The 21,748-nt window shown below is 31.7% G+C and overlaps 1 protein-coding gene across 1 annotated transcript in view; it reads left to right on the top strand.

Annotated features, from left to right (window-relative positions):
- Positions 1-21,748, top strand: part of LOC143241668 (uncharacterized) — a 61,840-nt gene that overhangs the window by 24,636 nt on the left and 15,456 nt on the right. Inside the window, exons 13-22 of the mRNA XM_076484897.1 lie at positions 3,550-3,663; positions 5,191-5,304; positions 7,115-7,228; positions 9,040-9,153; positions 10,970-11,083; positions 12,642-12,755; positions 13,707-13,820; positions 15,411-15,539; positions 15,643-15,780; positions 16,340-16,474. Of these exons, the coding sequence (XP_076341012.1) occupies positions 3,550-3,663; positions 5,191-5,304; positions 7,115-7,228; positions 9,040-9,153; positions 10,970-11,083; positions 12,642-12,755; positions 13,707-13,820; positions 15,411-15,539; positions 15,643-15,780; positions 16,340-16,474 (1,200 nt within the window). The remainder of the gene's footprint in view (positions 1-3,549; positions 3,664-5,190; positions 5,305-7,114; positions 7,229-9,039; positions 9,154-10,969; positions 11,084-12,641; positions 12,756-13,706; positions 13,821-15,410; positions 15,540-15,642; positions 15,781-16,339; positions 16,475-21,748) is intronic.

Consider the following 21,748-nt stretch of genomic DNA (forward strand, 5'->3'; position numbering starts at 1 on the left):
ACATCAGGTAAAGTGTATGATATTAATGTGTAAAATAGTAAAACAACATCAGGTAAAGTGTATGATATTACTGTGTAAAATAGTAAAACAACATCAGTTAAAGTGTATGATATTAATGTGTAAAATAGTAAAACAACATCAGTTAAAGTGTATGATATTACTGTGTAAAATAGTAAAACAACATCAGGTAAAGTGTATGATATTACTGTGTAAAATAGTAAAACAACATCAGGTAAAGTGTATGATATTACTGTGTAAAATAGTAAAACAACATCAGTTAAAGTGTATGATATTACTGTGTAAAATAGTAAAACACCATTAGTTAAAGTGTATGATATTACTGTGTAAAATAGTAAAACAACATCAGTTAAAGTGTATGATATTACTGTGTAAAATAGTAAAACAACATCAGTTAAAGTGTATGATATTACTGTGTAAAATAGTAAAACAACATCAGTTAAAGTGTATGATATTACTGTGTAAAATAGTAAAATAACATCAGTTAAAGTGTATGATATTACTGTGTAAAATAGTAAAACAGCATCAGGTAAAGAGTATGATATTACTGTGTAAAATAATAAAACAACATCAGTTAAAGTGTATGATATTACTGTGTAAAATAGTAAAACAACATCAGTTAAAGTGTATGATATTACTGTGTAAAATAGTAAAACAACATCAGGTAAAGTGTATGATATTACTGTGTAAAATAGTAAAACAACATCAGGTAAAGTGTATGATATTACTGTGTAAAATAGTAAAACAACATCAGTTAAAGTGTATGATATTAATGTGTAAAATAGTAAAACAACATCAGTTAAAGTGTATGATATTACTGTGTAAAATAGTAAAACAACATCAGTTAAAGTGTATGATATGTAGAACAACAAAACAACACACGTATAAGATCTACAACATTGATTTATTAGTGTAGAACAACGTAAGTATAGGGTCTACTACATTTACTTATTAGTGTAGAACAACAGAACAACATAAGTATAGGGTCTACAACATTGATTTTAGTGTAGAACAAATAAACTTCATTACTATAAGATTTATAACATTGATTTATTAGTGTAGAAGAAACAAACAACATTAGTGTAAGATTTATAACATTGATTTATTAGTGTAGAAGAAACAAACAACATTAGTGTAAGATTTATAACATTGATTTATTAGTGTAGAAGAAACAAACAACATTAGTGTAAGATTTATAACACTGATTTATTAATGTAGAACAAGAGAAGAACGTAAGTATAAGGTCTACAATATACTTTTATTAGTGTAGAACAACATTAACTTGTTAGTGTAGAACAACAGAACAACCTAGGTATAAGGAGGCCTACAATATTAATTTTTCAGTGTAGAAAAACATAAGTAAAAGGTCTACGACGTTGATTTATTAGTGTAGAAGAAATAAACAACATTAGTGTAAGCTTTACAACCTTGATATGTTAGTGTAGAACAACATAAGTATAAGGTCTACAATGTTGTTTTATTACTACAGAACAAACTAAGTATTAGGTTTATAACATTTATTTAGTAGTGTATAACAACAGAACATAAGTATAAGGTTTACAATGTTGTTTTATTAGTGTAGAACAACATAAGTATAAGGTTTACAATGTTGTTTTATTAGTGTAGAACAACATAAGTATATGTCTACAACATTAATTTATTGGTTAGAATAACTGCAATATTGTGGTATTAGCCTTAGGACATGTTGTTACAATGTCACATATAAGATGATGTCCAGTTAATCAGACATATAACACCATGAAGTCTGAACTGAACAAAATGGATTTGTTATGAACGTTAAAAAATGAAACAGTGTAGTTGTAAGGAATAATTTGTTACTGTTTATTTTCAATGCATGTTACTTGAATACATTTAAAGATTTTACATCATTTGCTATTTATTCACCAGTTTGGTTTTGTAAAACTGGATCATTAACTATGTATATTTACTAAAGAAAACTCAAACAAATAAGGATTGAAGGTGAGCAAAAAAAATTAGGTTGTGTATTCGATGGATTTTTTAGTAACATTTGGAATCTACCAAATATTTAAGCATAAAATATATGATTGTTTTTATTTTATAATCTTGTTGCTTAACAATAAATAATAGTTAAATTAGTGTAATGAAATTAATTTGCACTGATTTAGCTTATTCAAGTATGTTATTGTAACAAAAACTCTATACTCTATATTAATTTTGTACCTCATCAAGACTGCTTTAATTCACCCAGCTATATTAGTGTAATGTCTAATATATAGTTCTTTAATTCACCCAGCTATATTACTGTAATGTCTAATATATAGTTCTTTAATTCACCCAGCTATATTACTGTAATGTCTAATATATAGTTCTTTAATTCACCCAGCTATATTACTGTAATGTCTAACATATAGTTCTTTAATTCACCCAGCTATATTAGTGTAATGTCTAACATATAGTTCTTTAATTCACCCAGCTATATTACTGTAATGTCTAATATAGAATTGTTTTATACATACGGCTATATTACTGTAATGTCTAATATAGAATTGTTTTATACATACAGCTATATTACTGTAATGCCTAATATAAGGCTGTTTAATTCATCTGGATATATTACTCTAATCCTTAATATATAATTGCTAAATTCACCTAGATATCTTACTGTAATGCCTAATATATAGTGGTTTCATTCACCCAGCTGTTTTACTGTAATGCCTAATATATAATTGTATAATTTACACAGATATATAACTGTAATGCCTAATATATGGTTGTTTAATTCATCCAGATATGTCACTGTAATACCTAATATATAATTTTTTAATTCATTTAGCTATATTACTGTAATGCCTGATATACAATTGTTTAATTCACCTAGCTATGTTACTGTGATGCCTAAAATGTAATTGTTAAATTCACACAGATATATTACTGTAATGCTTAATATACTGTTGATTAATTCACATAGATAAATTACTGTAATGCCTTATATATAATTGATTAATTCACACAGATATATTACTGTAATGTCTAATATATGATTGCCTAATAAATCCGGATATATTGCTATAAGGCCTAACACATAGTTGTTTAATTCATATTACTGTAACGCCTAACATGTAATTCTCTAATTCACGCAGTTATTTCATTGTAATCCCTAATGTATAGGAAAAATCATCCAGCTCTGTAACTGTAATGCCTAACATATAGTTGTTTAATTCCACAGATATATTACTGTAATGCCTAACATATAGTTGTTTAATTCACACAGATATATTACTGTAATGCCTAACATATAGTTGTTTAATTCACACAGATATATTACTGTAATGCCTAACATATAGTTGTTTAATTCACACAGATATATTACTGTAATCTGCCCTGCTCTCTTTGAGTAATTTAACAACGCACAAGTTTACCCAGACTGTTCACTGTTTTCTCGAATGGTTCACAAATCATTTACATTTGTATTATTTAACCATTAATAACAAGTAACCTTCTACCCTTCACGCTGTGTTTACTCTAACATTATGTTGTTTTTCTTCACAGTGATGCACCAGGAATGTAAAGATGACTCAATCTACGAACCTTTCGAGGATTCGTTTATTTGTAAATGTAAAGAAAGCGGATTTTATTACGATTACAAAGAAGAGAAATGTTTGGGTAAATATACTTTGATATTTGTTTGTGTGATAGAATAATGATTTACAAAGTAGCGTCTCTCAAACATTGATTATTTATAAGTTATTAAAACATACAGTTATTTATGGTATTATAAAGTGATCCCACATCGTATTTTGATTGGTTTATAAATGAGTTTGAAGTAAAATTATTGTCAGTGTGAAAATTCTATTTGTATTTAACAAACTTCAGAGTTCAGTGTGTTAATATATAGATACAAGTTAATCTATTTATATCATAAAACTCACAACTAATTCATTCAGGTCAGTAATTGGCAACAATTGTCATATAATAATTAATAGAATTGTTTGTTTTTTGAATTTCGCGTAAAGCTGCAAGACGGCTCGCGCAGATAGCCGTCCCTAATTTAGCAGTCTAAGATTAGAGAAAAGTCAGCCAGTAACGACCAACCCATCGCCAACTCTTATACCAACGAGTAGTGGGATTAACCATCAGATAATAACGCTCATATGTCTGAAAGGGCGAGCATGTTTAGTGTGACGGGAATTTGAACCCGCGACCCTCGGAGTACGAGTCGAACGCCTTAATCACCTGGCCATGCCGAGCTGATTAATAGAATTGTTTCATTTAAGGATTGGCCTAATCATTTGAACAATGAGTTTAATTCAAATAACGACGATATTAATCAATTATTTTAGTCAGTGTAAGATGGTTCCTGGTTTATATCACATGTGTTTTAAAAGCTGCGATAATTAGTGAATAGTTTGATAATGATGTCAACATAGAAAGCTATGGAAATAAATTAGAAATTTCTCTGTTCTTTCATGATCTTTTGTAAGCGCTTTGGTTTGGTTTTAATTTCGCGCAAAGCTACTCGAGGGCTAACTGTACCAGCCGTCCCTAATTTAGCAGTGTAAGACAAGAGGGAAGGCAGCTAATCATCACCACCCACCCCCAACTCTTGAGCTACTATTTTACCAACGAATAGTGGGATTGACTGGACATTATAACGCCCTCACAGCTGAAAGGGCGAGCATGTTTGGTGGGACGGTAATTCGAACCCGCGACCTTCGAATCACAAGTCGAGTACCTTAACCACCTGGCCATGCCGGGCTTTGTAAGAGCTACGAGTGTGTCTGGAACATTTCTTACCTAAATGTGTTTCTCTTATAAACATAAAATACTAACATTTTGAGATTTCACCAAAAATCATTTCTTCGAATATTTTATGAAGAATTTGAAGTATGGGGTTTGTCACTGTTTTATTCATATATTCTGTAATATTTAACTAATCAAAGAAATTTACTATATAAAAAACAAGTTTGAATTGTTGTAAAAATATTTTATAATTAATCAATATCGTTTTGATTTGAGTGGTTTATTACTCTCACAAAAATGTTTTATATCATAATTAGATATTCACATTGTCTGTATTCTGTTTGCTTTAGTTAACACACATAGCTAACCTACCAATGTTTATGTTCTGTGTTGTCACCTTCTATCGTTATGTTCTGTTTACTCTAACATTATGTTTTGTTTTTCCCACAGAGATGCTTGGTGAATGTAAAGATGACTCAATCTATGAACCTTTCGAGGATTCGTTTATTTGTAAATGTAAAGAAAGCGGATTTTATTACGATTACAAAGAAGAGAAATGTTTGGGTAAATATAGTTTGATATTTGTTTGTGTGATAGAATAATGATTTACAAAGTAGCGTCTCTCAAACATTGATTATTTATAATTTATTAAAACATACAGTTATTTATGGTATTATAAAGTGATCCTACATCGTATTTTGATTGGTTTATAAATCAGTTTGATGTAAAATTATTGTCAGTGTGAAAATTTTATTTGTATTTAACAAACTTCAGAGTTCAGTGTGTTAATATATAGATACAAGTTAATCTATTTATATCATAAAACTCACAACTAATTCATTCTGGACAGTAATTAGCAACAATTGTCATATAATAATTAATAGAATTGTTTGTTTTTGAATTTCGCGTTAAGCTTGTTTGTTTTGGAATTTCGCACAAAGCTACTCGAGGGCTATCTGTGCTAGCCGTCCCTAATTTAGCAGTGTAAGGCTAGAGGGAAGGCAGCTAGTCATCACCACCCACCGCCAACTCTTGAGCTACTCTTTTACCAACGAATAGTGGGATTGACCGTCACATTATACACCCCCACGGCTGGGAGGGCGAGCATGTTCAGTGCCACGCGGGCGCGAACCCGCGACCCTAGGATTACGAATCGCACGCCTTACGCGCTCGGCCATGCCAGGCCTCGCGTAAAGCTACACGACGGCTTGCGCAGATAGCCGTACCTAATTTAGCAGTCTATGATTAGAGAGAGAAGTCAGCCAGTAACGACCAACAAATCGCCAACTCTTGGGCTACTCCTTTACCAACGAGTAGTGGGATTAACCGTCAGATAATAACGCTCCTATGTCTAAAGGACATGTTTCGTGTAACGGGAATTTGAACCCGCGACCCTCGGAGTACGAGTCGAACGCCTTAATCACCTGGCCATGCCGAGCTGATTAATAGAATTGTTTCATTTAAGAATTGGCCTAATCATTTGAACAATGAGTTTAATTCAAATAACGACGATATTAATCAATTATTCTAGTCAGTGTAAGATGGTTCCTGGTTTACATCACATGTGTTTTAAAAGCTGCGATAATTAGTGAATAGTTTTACAATGATGTCAACATAGAAAGCTAGGGAAATAAATTAGAAATTTCTCTGTCCTTTCATGATCTTTTGTAAGCGCTTTGGTTTGGTTTGAATTTCGCGCAAAGCTATTCGAGGGCTAACTGTACCAGCCGTCCCTAATTTAGCAGTGTAAGACTAGAGGGAAGGCAGCTAATCATCACCATCCATCGCCAACTTTTGGGCTACTCTTTTACCAACGAATAGTGGGATTGACCGTCATATTACAACGCACTTACGGCTTAAAGGACAAGCATGTTTGGTTGGACGGTAATTCGAACCACTGACCTTCGGAACACAAGTCGAGTACCTTAACCACCTGGCCATGCCGGGTTTTGTAAGAGCTACGAGTGTGTCTGGAACATTTCTTACCTAAATGTGTTTCTCTTATAAACATAAAATACTAACATTTTGAGATTTGACCAAAAATCATTTCTTCGAATATTTTATGAAGAATTTGAAGTATGGGGTTTGTCACTGTTTGATTCATATATTCTATAATATTTAACTAATCAAAGAAATTCACTCTGTAAAAAACAAGTTTGAATTGTAAAAATATTTTATAATTAATCAATATCGTTTTGATTTGAGTGGTTTATTACTCTCACAAAAATGTTTTATATCATAATTAGATATTCACATTGTCTGTATTCTGTTTGCTTTAGTTAACACACATAACTAACCTACTAATGTTTATGTTCTGTGTTGTCACCTTCTATCGTTATGTTCTGTTTAACATTATGTTTTGTTTTTCCCACAGAGATGCTTGGTGAATGTAAAGATGACTCAATCTATGAACCTTTCGAGGATTCGTTTATTTGTAAATGTAAAGAAAGCGGATTTTATTACGATTACAAAGAAGAGAAACGTTTGGGTAAATATAGTTTGATATTTGTTTGTGTGATAGAATAATGATTTACAAAGTAGCGTCTCTCAAACATTGATTATTTATAATTTATTAAAACATACAGTTATTTATGGTATTATAAAGTGATCCTACATCGTATTTTGATTGGTTTATAAATCAGTTTGATGTAAAATTATTGTCAGTGTGAAAATTCTATTTGTATTTAACAAACTTCAGAGTTCAGTGTGTTAATATATAGATACAAGTTAATCTATTTATATCATAAAACTCACAACTAATTCATTCTGGACAGTAATTAGCAACAATTGTCATATAATAATTAATAGAATTGTTTGTTTTTGAATTTCGCGTAAAGCTTGTTTGTTTTGGAATTTCGCACAAAGCTACTCGAGGGCTATCTGTGCTAGCCGTCCCTAATTTAGCAGTGTAAGGCTAGAGGGAAGGCAGCTAGTCATCACCACCCACCGCCAACTCTTGAGCTACTCTTTTACCAACGAATAGTGGGATTGACCGTCACATTATACACCCCCACGGCTGGGAGGGCGAGCATGTTCAGTGCCACGCGGGCGCGAACCCGCGACCCTAGGATTACGAATCGCACGCCTTACGCGCTCGGCCATGCCAGGCCTCGCGTAAAGCTACACGACGGCTTGCGCAGATAGCCGTACCTAATTTAGCAGTCTATGATTAGAGAGAGAAGTCAGCCAGTAACGACCAACAAATCGCCAACTCTTGGGCTACTCCTTTACCAACGAGTAGTGGGATTAACCGTCAGATAATAACGCTCCTATGTCTAAAAGGACATGTTTCGTGTAACGGGAATTTGAACCCGCGACCCTCGGAGTACGAGTCGAACGCCTTAATCACCTGGCCATGCCGAGCTGATTAATAGAATTGTTTCATTTAAGAATTGGCCTAATCATTTGAACAATGAGTTTAATTCAAATAACGACGATATTAATCAATTATTCTAGTCAGTGTAAGATGGTTCCTGGTTTACATCACATGTGTTTTAAAAGCTGCGATAATTAGTGAATAGTTTTACAATGATGTCAACATAGAAAGCTAGGGAAATAAATTAGAAATTTCTCTGTCCTTTCATGATCTTTTGTAAGCGCTTTGGTTTGGTTTGAATTTCGCGCAAAGCTATTCGAGGGCTAACTGTACCAGCCGTCCCTAATTTAGCAGTGTAAGACTAGAGGGAAGGCAGCTAATCATCACCATCCATCGCTAACTTTTGGGCTACTCTTTTACCAACGAATAGTGGGATTGACCGTCATATTACAACGCCCTTACGGCTTAAAGGACAAGCATGTTTGGTTGGACGGTAATTCGAACCACTGACCTTCGGATCACAAGTCGAGTACCTTAACCACCTGGCCATGCCGGGTTTTGTAAGAGCTACGAGTGTGTCTGGAACATTTCTTACCTAAATGTGTTTCTCTTATAAACATAAAATACTAACATTTTGAGATTTGACCAAAAATCATTTCTTCGAATATTTTATGAAGAATTTGAAGTATGGGGTTTGTCACTGTTTGATTCATATATTCTATAATATTTAACTAATCAAAGAAATTCACTCTGTAAAAAACAAGTTTGAATTGTAAAAATATTTTATAATTAATCAATATCGTTTTGATTTGAGTGGTTTATTACTCTCACAAAAATGTTTTATATCATAATTAGATATTCACATTGTCTGTATTCTGTTTGCTTTAGTTAACACACATAACTAACCTACTAATGTTTATGTTCTGTGTTGTCACCTTCTATCGTTATGTTCTGTTTAACATTATGTTTTGTTTTTCCCACAGAGATGCTTGGTGAATGTAAAGATGACTCAATCTATGAACCTTTCGAGGAGTCGTTTATTTGTAAATGTAAAGAAAGCGGATTTTATTACGATTACAAAGAAGAGAAATGTTTGGGTAAATATGGTTTGATATTTGTTTGTGTGATAGAATAATGATTTACAAAGTAGCGTCTCTCAAACATTGATTATTTATAATTTATTAAAACATACAGTTATTTATGGTATTATAAAGTGATCCTACATCGTATTTTGATTGGTTTATAAATGAGTTTGATGTAAAATTATTGTCAGTGTGAAAATTTTATTTGTATTTAACAAACTTCAGAGTTCAGTGTGTTAATATATAGATACAAGTTAATCTATTTATATCATAAAACTCACAACTAATTCATTCTGGTCAGTAATTAGCAACAATTGTCATATAAAAATTAATAGAATTGTTTGTTTTTGAATTTCGCGTAAAGCTTGTTTGTTTTGGAATTTCGCACAAAGCTACTCGAGGGCTATCTGTGCTAGCCGTCCCTAATTTAGCAGTGTAAGGCTAGAGGGAAGGCAGCTAGTCATCACCACCCACCGCCAACTCTTGAGCTACTCTTTTACCAACGAATAGTGGGATTGACCGTCACATTATACACCCCCACGGCTGGGAGGGCGAGCATGTTCAGTGCCACGCGGGCGCGAACCCGCGACCCTAGGATTACGAATCGCACGCCTTACGCGCTCGGCCATGCCAGGCCTCGCGTAAAGCTACACGACGGCTTGCGCAGATAGCCGTACCTAATTTAGCAGTCTATGATTAGAGAGAGAAGTCAGCCAGTAACGACCAACAAATCGCCAACTCTTGGGCTACTCTTTTACCAACGAGTAGTGGGATTAACCGTCAGATAATAACGCTCCTATGTCTAAAAGGACATGTTTCGTGTAACGGGAATTTGAACCCGCGACCCTCGGAGTACGAATCGAACGCCTTAATCACCTGGCCATGCCGAGCTGATTAATAGAATTGTTTCATTTAAGAATTGGCCTAATCATTTGAACAATGAGTTTAATTCAAATAACGACGATATTAATCAATTATTTTAGTCAGTGTAAGATGGTTCCTGGTTTACACCACATGTGTTTTAAAAGCTGCTATAATTAGTGAATAGTTTTACAATGATGTTAACATAGAAAGCTAGGGAAATAAATTAGAAATTTCTCTGTCCTTTCATGATCTTTTGTAAGCGCTTTGGTTTGGTTTGAATTTCGCGCAAAGCTATTCGAGGGCTAACTGTACCAGCCGTCCCTAATTTAGCAGTGTAAGACTAGAGGGAAGGCAGCTAATCATCACCATCCATCGCTAACTTTTGGGCTACTCTTTTACCAACGAATAGTGGGATTGACCGTCATATTACAACGCCCTTACGGCTTAAAGGACAAGCATGTTTGGTTGGACGGTAATTCGAACCACTGACCTTCGGATCACAAGTCGAGTACCTGAACCACCTGGCCATGCCGGGTTTTGTAAGAGCTACGAGTGTGTCTGGAACATTTCTTACCTAAATGTGTTTCTCTTATAAACATAAAATACTAACATTTTGAGATTTGACCAAAAATCATTTCTTCGAATATTTTATGAAGAATTTGAAGTATGGGGTTTGTCACTGTTTGATTCATATATTCTATAATATTTAACTAATCAAAGAAATTCACTCTGTAAAAAACAAGTTTGAATTGTAAAAATATTTTATAATTAATCAATATCGTTTTGATTTGAGTGGTTTATTACTCTCACAAAAATGTTTTATATCATAATTAGATATTCACATTGTCTGTATTCTGTTTGCTTTAGTTAACACACATAACTAACCTACTAATGTTTATGTTCTGTGTTGTCACCTTCTATCGTTATGTTCTGTTTACTCTAACATTATGTTTTGTTTTTCCCACAGAGATGCTTGGTGAATGTAAAGATGACTCAATCTATGAACCTTTCGAGGAGTCGTTTATTTGTAAATGTAAAGAAAGCGGATTTTATTACGATTACAAAGAAGAGAAATGTTTGGGTAAATATGGTTTGATATTTGTTTGTGTGATAGAATAATGATTTACAAAGTAGCGTCTCTCAAACATTGATTATTTATAATTTATTAAAACATACAGTTATTTATGGTATTATAAAGTGATCCTACATCGTATTTTGATTGGTTTATAAATGAGTTTGATATAAAATTATTGTCAGTGTGAAAATTCTATTTGTATTTAACAAACTTCAGAGTTCAGTGTGTTAATATATAGATACAAGTTAATCTATTTATATCATAAAACTCACAACTAATTCATTCAGATCAGTAATTAGCAACAATTGTCATATAATAATTAATAGAACTGTTTGTTTTTGAATTTCGCGTAAAGCTTGTTTGTTTTGGAATTTCGCACAAAGCTACTCGAGGGCTATCTGTGCTAGCCGTCCCTAATTTAGCAGTGTAAGACTAGAGGGAAGGCAGCTAGTCATCACCACCCACCGCCAACTCTTGGGCTACTCTTTTACCAACGAGTAGTGGGATTAACCGTCAGATAGTAACGCTCCTATGTCTAAAAGGGCATGTTTCGTGTAACGGGAATTTGAACCCGCGACCCTCGGAGTACGAGTCGAACGCCTTAATCACCTGGCCATGCCGAGCTGATTAATAGAATTGTTTCATTTAAGAATTGGCCTAATCATTTGAACAATGAGTTTAATTCAAATAACGACGATATTAATCAATTATTCTAGTCAGTGTAAGATGGTTCCTGGTTTACATCACATGTGTTTTAAAAGCTGCGATAATTAGTGAATAGTTTTACAATGATGTCAACATAGAAAGCTAGGGAAATAAATTAGAAATTTCTCTGTCCTTTCATGATCTTTTGTAAGCGCTTTGGTTTGGTTTGAATTTCGCGCAAAGCTATTCGAGGGCTAACTGTACCAGCCGTCCCTAATTTAGCAGTGTAAGACTAGAGGGAAGGCAGCTAATCATCACCATCCATCGCCAACTTTTGGGCTACTCTTTTACCAACGAATAGTGGGATTGACCGTCATATTACAACGCCCTTACGGCTTAAAGGACAAGCATGTTTGGTTGGACGGTAATTCGAACCACTGACCTTCGGATCACAAGTCGAGTACCTTAACCACCTGGCCATGCCGGGCTTTGTAAGAGCTACGAGTGTGTTTGGAACATTTCTTCCCTAAATGTGTTTCTCTTATAAACTAAAAATACTAACATTTTGAGATTTGACCAAAAATCATTTCTTCGAATATTTTATGAAGAATTTGAAGTATGGGGTTTGTCACTGTTTGATTCATATATTCTATAATATTTAACTAATCAAAGAAATTCACTCTGTAAAAAACAAGTTTGAATTGTAAAAATATTTTATAATTAATCAATATCGTTTTGATTTGAGTGGTTTATTACTCTCACAAAAATGTTTTATATCATAATTAGATATTCACATTGTCTGTATTCTGTTTGCTTTAGTTAACACACATAACTAACCTACTAATGTTTATGTTCTGTGTTGTCACCTTCTATCGTTATGTTCTGTTTACTCTAACATTATGTTTTGTTTTTCCCACAGAGATGCTTGGTGAATGTAAAGATGACTCAATCTATGAACCTTTCGAGGATTCGTTTATTTGTAAATGTAAAGAAAGCGGATTTTATTACGATTACAAAGAAGAGAAATGTTTGGGTAAATATAGTTTGATATTTGTTTGTGTGATAGAATAATGATTTACAAAGTAGCGTCTCTCAAACATTGATTATTTATAATTTATTAAAATATACATCTATTTATGATATTATAAAGTGATCCTACATCGTATTTTGATTGGTTTATAAATCAGTTTGATGTAAAATTATTGTCAGTGTGAAAATTTTATTTGTATTTAACAAACTTCAGAGTTCAGTGTGTTAATATATAGATACAAGTTAATCTATTTATATCATAAAACTCACAACTAATTCATTCTGGTCAGTAATTAGCAACAATTGTCATATAATAATTAATAGAATTGTTTGTTTTTGAATTTCGCGTAAAGCTTGTTTGTTTTGGAATTTCGCACAAAGCTACTCGAGGGCTATCTGTGCTAGCCGTCCCTAATTTAGCAGTGTAAGGCTAGAGGGAAGGCAGCTAGTCATCACCACCCACCGCCAACTCTTGAGCTACTCTTTTACCAACGAATAGTGGGATTGACCGTCACATTATACACCCCCACGGCTGGGAGGGCGAGCATGTTCAGTGCCACGCGGGCGCGAACCCGCGACCCTAGGATTACGAATCGCACGCCTTACGCGCTCGGCCATGCCAGGCCTCGCGTAAAGCTACACGACGGCTTGCGCAGATAGCCGTACCTAATTTAGCAGTCTATGATTAGAGAGAGAAGTCAGCCAGTAACGACCAACAAATCGCCAACTCTTGGGCTACTCTTTTACCAACGAGTAGTGGGATTAACCGTCAGATAATAACGCTCCTATGTCTAAAAGGACATGTTTATATCATAATTAGATATTCACATTGTCTGTATTCTGTTTGCTTTAGTTAACACACATAGCTAACCTACCAATGTTTATGTTATGTGTTGTCACCTTCTATCGTTATGTTCTGTTTACTCTAACATTATGTTTTGTTTTTCTTTCACAGTGATACTTGGTGAATGTAAAGATGACTCAATCTATGAACCTTTCGAGGATTCGTTTATTTGTAAATGTAAAGAAAGCGGCTTTTATTACGATTACAAAGAAGAGAAATGTTTGGGTAAATATAGTTTGATATTTGATTATTGGTTCGAACATTAGACAGGCCTGCGGTGGTTCTATTTTATGGATATTTTTACACATTCTACGTTAATTCCTGTCTGCTGAATCCACATTGTTTATCCATCACGTACAGAGTTTTCAAACAAATGTTATATATAGATACACATAGTTGAATCATTTTAATTGAAATCGGGTGAATTTTTTATATTTATAATGTTGACAACCACTGGCTATATATTTCTCTAGACCAGTCGCGACGTGTGAGTCTTATTGTTTTATGACCCACGAGAAACACACCGCTAGTATATAGACGTTTAATATGCTGAATTTCTGGGTAATATTTACAAAGGGTTGGTACTATGGACTGAAGATAAGTCTATGTCTTATAGTATTCCACTGGTTTTGTATGAGCTGAGAATCTACGGAAATTACTGCTGTTTTTATTTATGTAACGTATAACACACGATATAAAAAGAAATTATTTCTCAAACTTTCTATTTGCTATAAGACCTGACGTATTTGTACCTACTACACCATGGACCTGATGTATCTAGTCTTACACCGCTCAGTTTGGGACAGCTAGCGCAGATAGCCCTTGTGCAGGTTTGCGCGAAATTGAAACCAAACACAATCGTCTAAGACAAATAAATAATCATTTTGGACACCAAGTCATCTAACAAAAGTTAATGTTTTCTAGTCGTTTCATCCGTTTAAGATGATGTTTTGAAAGAAAAGCTTATTTTGAATAACATTAATGTCTAAATATAACAAGAGCTAATCTTCAATAGCTGCGAAATTTTAAATTATTTCACCAAAGATTAGACCAATTTAATCGATTTTGCTTTTTCTTCCTTTTTAGTATCTATATTTTTGTGATAACGAGCGTGGGGTTTTGAATCCCAATTTGAAGTTTATTATTCATCAGATATCTCTCATTCTTCCCCAAATTGAAATGTTTTTGGGCAGGAATAGCATAAATTAATGTAGGAGACCTTTGGTAAAATGCATCAATCAAAAGGATTTACCTCCTGAATCCAAATCCACAATGAAATTTTAATTCGCTCAGGGTATGACGGAGCTACAAAATTAAACTTTGTACGTAAAAACAACAACAGCCTCAGAGCCGTTAAGCCGCGACTGAAAACGTTTAATAATACACAGTAAACATTTATACACAGTACTTCCTCTTGTCTATAAATACAGTAAGTCTCATACACTTTGTTCGTCGTATTATTCAAGATATGCCACAGTTCTCGGTTTTAAAAGTATTTTATTTAAAGTGTTAAAATTCAAGGATCGTTTTCCAATGGTGAATACAATAAATTTCACAACGTGGCTTTTCTCTAAATCAAGCATATCTTTACTAAACGGGTTATTTTTATAACTAACTTGATCCTAAAACAACAGTGTCATACGATTTGTATTTAGTTTGAAATATAAATATATTTTCAAGTTTTTAAAACGATGCATTATGTCTTTCTTGAATCCTCGATGAACATGTCTTTATTTGTTAAACACTTCGTTGTTCAGGAGTTTCTAAATACTTCGTTGTTCAGAGGTTTCTAACTATTTTTTCTCTTTCTTTCAGATAAAGATAAAATCAACAGTTCTTGCCTTTTACAAAAATGTCCGGAGAACAAAGTCTGTGATTTGGAAACTCTGGAATGTAAATGTAAACACAATTACAGAAATAAAATAGACGGAGATGAATGTGAAGGTAAGTTAATGTTTACAGTTTACAGCTTGTGTATTTATTAAATATATATTTTGTTTTGAAGGTTTTTTAGTTAAAACTAAACTAACAAATTACTTTTATACAGCAACTACCTGTACTGAGGGAGGCCAAGGGTATAAACATTGTAAGGATAAGGGTGAAAACTGGGACTGTGAATTGTCAGGTGATAATTACAACTGTAGTTGTAAACACGGATTCAGAGAGGTCAATGGCACGTGTGAAGGTAAGATGTTGTTTATAACGTTAAGGAAAATTGTTCTTCACCATCTGAAGATAAACCCATGTTAAGATAAAACGCTATTTAATACTTCAAGGTAAACTGCTGTTTACTAAGTTAAAAAAGTGCTTGCGATTATTTTATAATCTGTCAGATTACTATTATCTATAGTTTACAATCTGTCACATCAGTAATATATTTATTTTACAATCTATCACATCACTAATATATTTATTTTAAAAACTGTCTCACCAGCAGTATGTTTATTTTACAATCTGTCTCACCAGTAATACTTTTATTTTACAATCTGTCTCACCAGTAATATAATTATTTTACAATGTGTCACTTCATCAATATTTTTATTTCATAATCTTAATATAATTTATTTGACAATAATATATGAATTTCATCTTCCTATATTGTAAGTTCATAAGAAAGTTATATAAACGAAAATGTGAATTTTCTGTAGGGTACAATAATTAAATCACGTAAGACATAATATAATTGTAAGATAAATTTGAATAAAGATGTTTCACACGTCTGTTTTAAATTATAATTGATACAGATATCTGTAAACATCGTATCCCAAAGTGTAACGCACTTACCCAAGTTTGTCGCATCACAAACACTGGAGAAAGTACTTGTGAATGTAAATCTACCCTTGTTCCTGATGGTAACTCAAAATGTCAAGTCGACATAGGTAGGTGATGCTAGGAATTCTGTATCTATAGAAATATGAAACCCTAAATATGACACTATCGTTCCACTTTCCAATGTATCCATAGAAATATGAAAACCTAAATATGACACTATTTTTACACTTTCCTATGTATCCATAGAAATATGAAAACCTAAATATGACGTTATCTTTACACTTTTCTATGTATCCATAGAAATATGAAAACCTAAATATGACGCTATCTCTACACTTTTCCTATGTATCCATAGAAATATGAAAACCTATATATGACGCTATCTTTAAACTTTCCTATGTATCCATAGAAATATAAAAACCTAAATATGACACTCTCTTTACACTTTCCTATGTATCCATAGAAATATAAAAACCTAAATATGACACTCTCTTTACACTTTCCTATGTATCCATAGAAATTTGAAAACCTAAATATGACACTATCATTACACTTTCCTATGAATCAATAGAAATATGAAAACCTAAATACGACACTATCTTAACACTTTCTTATGCATCCATAAAAATATGAAAACCTAAATATGAAACTATCTTTACACTTTCCTATGTATCCATAGAAATATGAAAACCTAAATATGACATTATCTTTACACTTTCATATGTATCCATAGAAATATGAAAACTTAAATATCACACTATCTTTACACTCTCATATGTATCTATAGAAATATGAAAACCTAAATATAACACTGTCTTTACACTTTCCGATGTATTTATAGAAATATGAAAACCTAAATATGACACTATCATTACACTTTCCTGTGTATCCATAGAAATACGAAAACCTAAATATGACGCTATTTTTACACTTTTTTGTGTATCCATAGAAATACGAAAACCTAAATATGACATTATCTTTACACTTTCCTATGTATCTATGGAAATATGAAAACCTAAATATGACGCTATTTTTACACTTTCCTATGTATCCATAGAAATATGAAAACCTAAATATGATATTATCTTTACACTTTCATATGTATCTATAGAAATATGAAAACCTAAATATGACGCTATCTTTACACTTTCATATGTATCCATAGAAATATGAAAACCTAAATATGACACTATCTTTACACTTTCTTATGTATCCATAGAAATATGAAAACCTAAATATGACACTATCTTTACACTTTCCTATGTATCTATAGAAATATGAAAACCTAAATATGACATTATCTTTACACTTTCATATGTATCCATAGAAATATGAAAACTTAAATATCACACTATATTTACACTTTCCTATGTATCCATAGAAATAAGAAAACCTAAATATCACGCTATCTTTACACTTTCCTATGTATCCATAGAAATATGAAAACCTAAATATGACACTATCTTTACACTTTCCTATGTATCCATAGAAATATGAAAACCTAAATATGACATTATCTTTACACTTTCATATGTATCCATAGAAATATGAAAACCTAAATATGACACTATCTTTACACTTTCATATGTATCTATAGAAATATGAAAAACTAAATATGACTCTATCTTTACACTTTCTTATATATCCATAGAAATATGAAAACCTAAATATGACACTATCATTACACTTTTATGTATCCATAGAAATATGAAAACCTAAATATGACACTATCTTTACACTTTCTTATGTATCCATAGAAATATGAAATCATAAATATAACACTATCTTTACACTTTCCTATGTATCCATAGAAATATGAAAACCTAAATATGATGCTGACTTTACACTTTCCCATGCATCCACAGAAATATGAAAACCTAAATATGACGCTATCTTTATACTTTCCTGTGTATCCATAGATATATGAAAACCTAAATATGATGCTATTTTTACACTTTCTTGTGCATCCATAGAAATATGAAAACCTAAATATGACATTATCATTACACTTACCTATGTATCCATAAAAATATGAAAACCTAAATATGACACTATCTTTACACTTTCCTATGTATCCATAGAAATATGAAAACCTAAATATGATACTATCTTTACACTTTCCTATGTATCTATAGAAATATGAAAACCTAAATATGACACTATCTTTACACTTTCATATGTATCCATAGAAATATGAAAACCTAAATATGACACTATCTTTACACTTTCTTATGTATCCATAGAAATATGAAAACCTAAATATGACACTATCTTTACACTTTCCTATGTATCTATAGAAATATGAAAACCTAAATATGACATTATCTTTACACTTTCATATGTATCCATAGAAATATGAAAACTTAAATATCACACTATATTTACACTTTCCTATGTATCCATAGAAATAAGAAAACCTAAATATCACGCTATCTTTACACTTTCCTATGTATGTATAGAAATATGAAAACCTAAATATGACACTATCTTTACACTTTCCTATGTATCTATAGAAATATGAAAACCTAAATATGACATTATCTTTACACTTTCATATGTATCCATAGAAATATGAAAACCTAAATATGACACTATCTTTACACTTTCATATGTATCTATAGAAATATGAAAAACTAAATATGACTCTATCTTTACACTTTCCTATATATCCATAGAAATATGAAAACCTAAATATGACACTATCATTACACTTTTTATGCATCCATAGAAATATGAAAACCTAAATATGACACTATCTTTACACTTTCTTATGTATTCATAAAAATGTGAAATCATAAATATAACGCTATCTTTACACTTTCCTATGTATCCATAGAAATATGAAAACCTAAATATGATGCTGACTTTACACTTTCCCATGCATCCACAGAAATATGAAAACCTAAATATGACGCTATCTTTATACTTTCCTGTGTATCCATAGATATATGAAAACCTAAATATGATGCTATTTTTACACTTTCTTATGCATCCATAGAAATATGAAAACCTAAATATGTGCTATCATTAGACTTACCTATGTATCCATAGAAATATGAAAACCTAAATATAACACTGTCTTTATACTTTCCTATGTATTTATAGAAATATGAAAACCTAAATATGACACTATCTTTACACTTTCCTATGTATCCATAGAAATATGAAAACCTAAATATAACACTATCTTTACACTTTCCTATGTATTTATAGAAATATGAAAACCTGAATATGACTCTATCTTTACATTTTCCTATGTATCCATAGAAATTTGAAAACCTAAATATGACACTATCATTACACTTTCCTATGTATCCATAGAAATATGAAAACATAAATATAACACTGTCTTTACACTTTCCTATGTATCCATAGAAATATGAAAACCTGAAAATGTGCTATCATTAGAATTACCTATGTATCCATAAAAATATGAAAACCTAAATATGACACTTCTTTACACTTTCCTATGTATCCATAGAAATATGAAAACCTAAATATAACACTATCTTTACACTTTCCTATGTATCCATAGAAATATGAAAACCTGAATATGTGCTATCATTAGACTTACCTATGTATCCATAAAAATATGAAAACTTAAATATGACACTATCTTTACACTTTCCTATGTATCCATAGAAATATGAAAACCTAAATATAACATTGTCTTTTATAGAAATATGAAAACCTACACTATCCTATGTATCCATAGAAATATGAAAACCTAAATATGACACTATCTTTACACTTTCCTATGTATCCATAGAAATATGAAAACCTAAATGTGATGCTATCTTTACACTTTCCTATGTATCCATAGAAATATGAAAACCTAAATATGATGCTATCTTTTTACACTTTCCTATGTATCCATAGAAATATGAAAACCTAATATGTGCATCCACATGTATCCATAGAAATATGAAAACCTAAATATGACGCTATCTTTACACTTTCCTATGTATCCATAGAAATATGAAAACCTATGATGCTGAACACTTTCCTATGCATCCACAGAAATATGAAAACCTAAATATCTTTATTCCTTCCTGTGTATCCATAGATATATGAAAACCTAAATACGATGCTATTTTTACACTTTGTTATGCATCCATAGAAATATGAAAACTTAAATATAACACTATTTTTACACTTTCCTATGTATTTATAGAAATATGAAAACCTAAATATGACACTATCATTACACTTTCCTATGTATCCATAGAAATATGAAAACCAAAATATGACGCTATCTTTACACTTTCCTATGTATCCATAGAAATATGAAAACCTGAATATGTGCTATCATTAGACTTACCTATGTATCCATAAAAATATGAAAACTTAAATATGACACTATCTTTACACTTTCCTATGTATCCATAGAAATATGAAAACCTAAATATAACATTGTCTTTACACTTTCCTATGTATCCATAGAAATATGAAAACCTAAATGTGATGCTATCTTTACACTTTCCTATGTATCCATAGAAATATGAAAACCTAAATATGATGCTGACTTTACACTTTCCTATGCATCCACAGAAATATGAAAACCTAAATATGACGCTATCTTTATTCCTTCCTGTGTATCCATAGATATATGAAAACCTAAATATGATGCTATTTTTACACTTTCTTATGCATCCATAGAAATATGAAAACTTAAATATAACACTATTTTTACACTTTCCTATGTATTTATAGAAATATGAAAACCTAAATATGACACTATCATTACACTTTCCTATGAATCCATAGAAATATGAAAACCAAAATATGACGCTATCTTAACACTTTCCTATGTATCCATAAAAATATGAAAACCTAAATGTGATGCTATCTTTACACTTTTATATGTATCCATAGAAATATGAAAACCTAAATATGATGCTGACTTTACACTTTCCTATGCATCCACAGAAATATGAAAACCTAAATATGTGCTATCATTAGACTTACCTATGTATCCATAAAAATATGAAAACCTAAATATGACACTATCTTTACACTTTCCTATGTATCCATAGAAATATGAAAACCTAAATATAACACTGTCTTTACACTTTCCTATGTATTTATAGAAATATAAAACCTAAATATGACACTATCTTTACACTTTCCTATGTATCCATAGAAATATGAAAACCTAAATATAACACTATCTTTACACTTTCCTATGTATCCATAGAAATATGAAAACCTAAATGTGATGCTATCTTTACACTTTTTTATGTATCCATAGAAATATGAAAACCTAAATATGATGCTGACTTTACACTTTCCTATGCATCCACAGAAATATGAAAACCTAAATATGACGCTATCTTTATTCTTTCCTGTGTATCCATAGATATATGAAAACCTAAATATAA

This window comes from Tachypleus tridentatus, unplaced genomic scaffold (assembly GCF_004210375.1).
Source record: "Tachypleus tridentatus isolate NWPU-2018 unplaced genomic scaffold, ASM421037v1 Hic_cluster_1, whole genome shotgun sequence".
Lineage (NCBI taxonomy): Eukaryota > Metazoa > Arthropoda > Merostomata > Xiphosura > Limulidae > Tachypleus > Tachypleus tridentatus.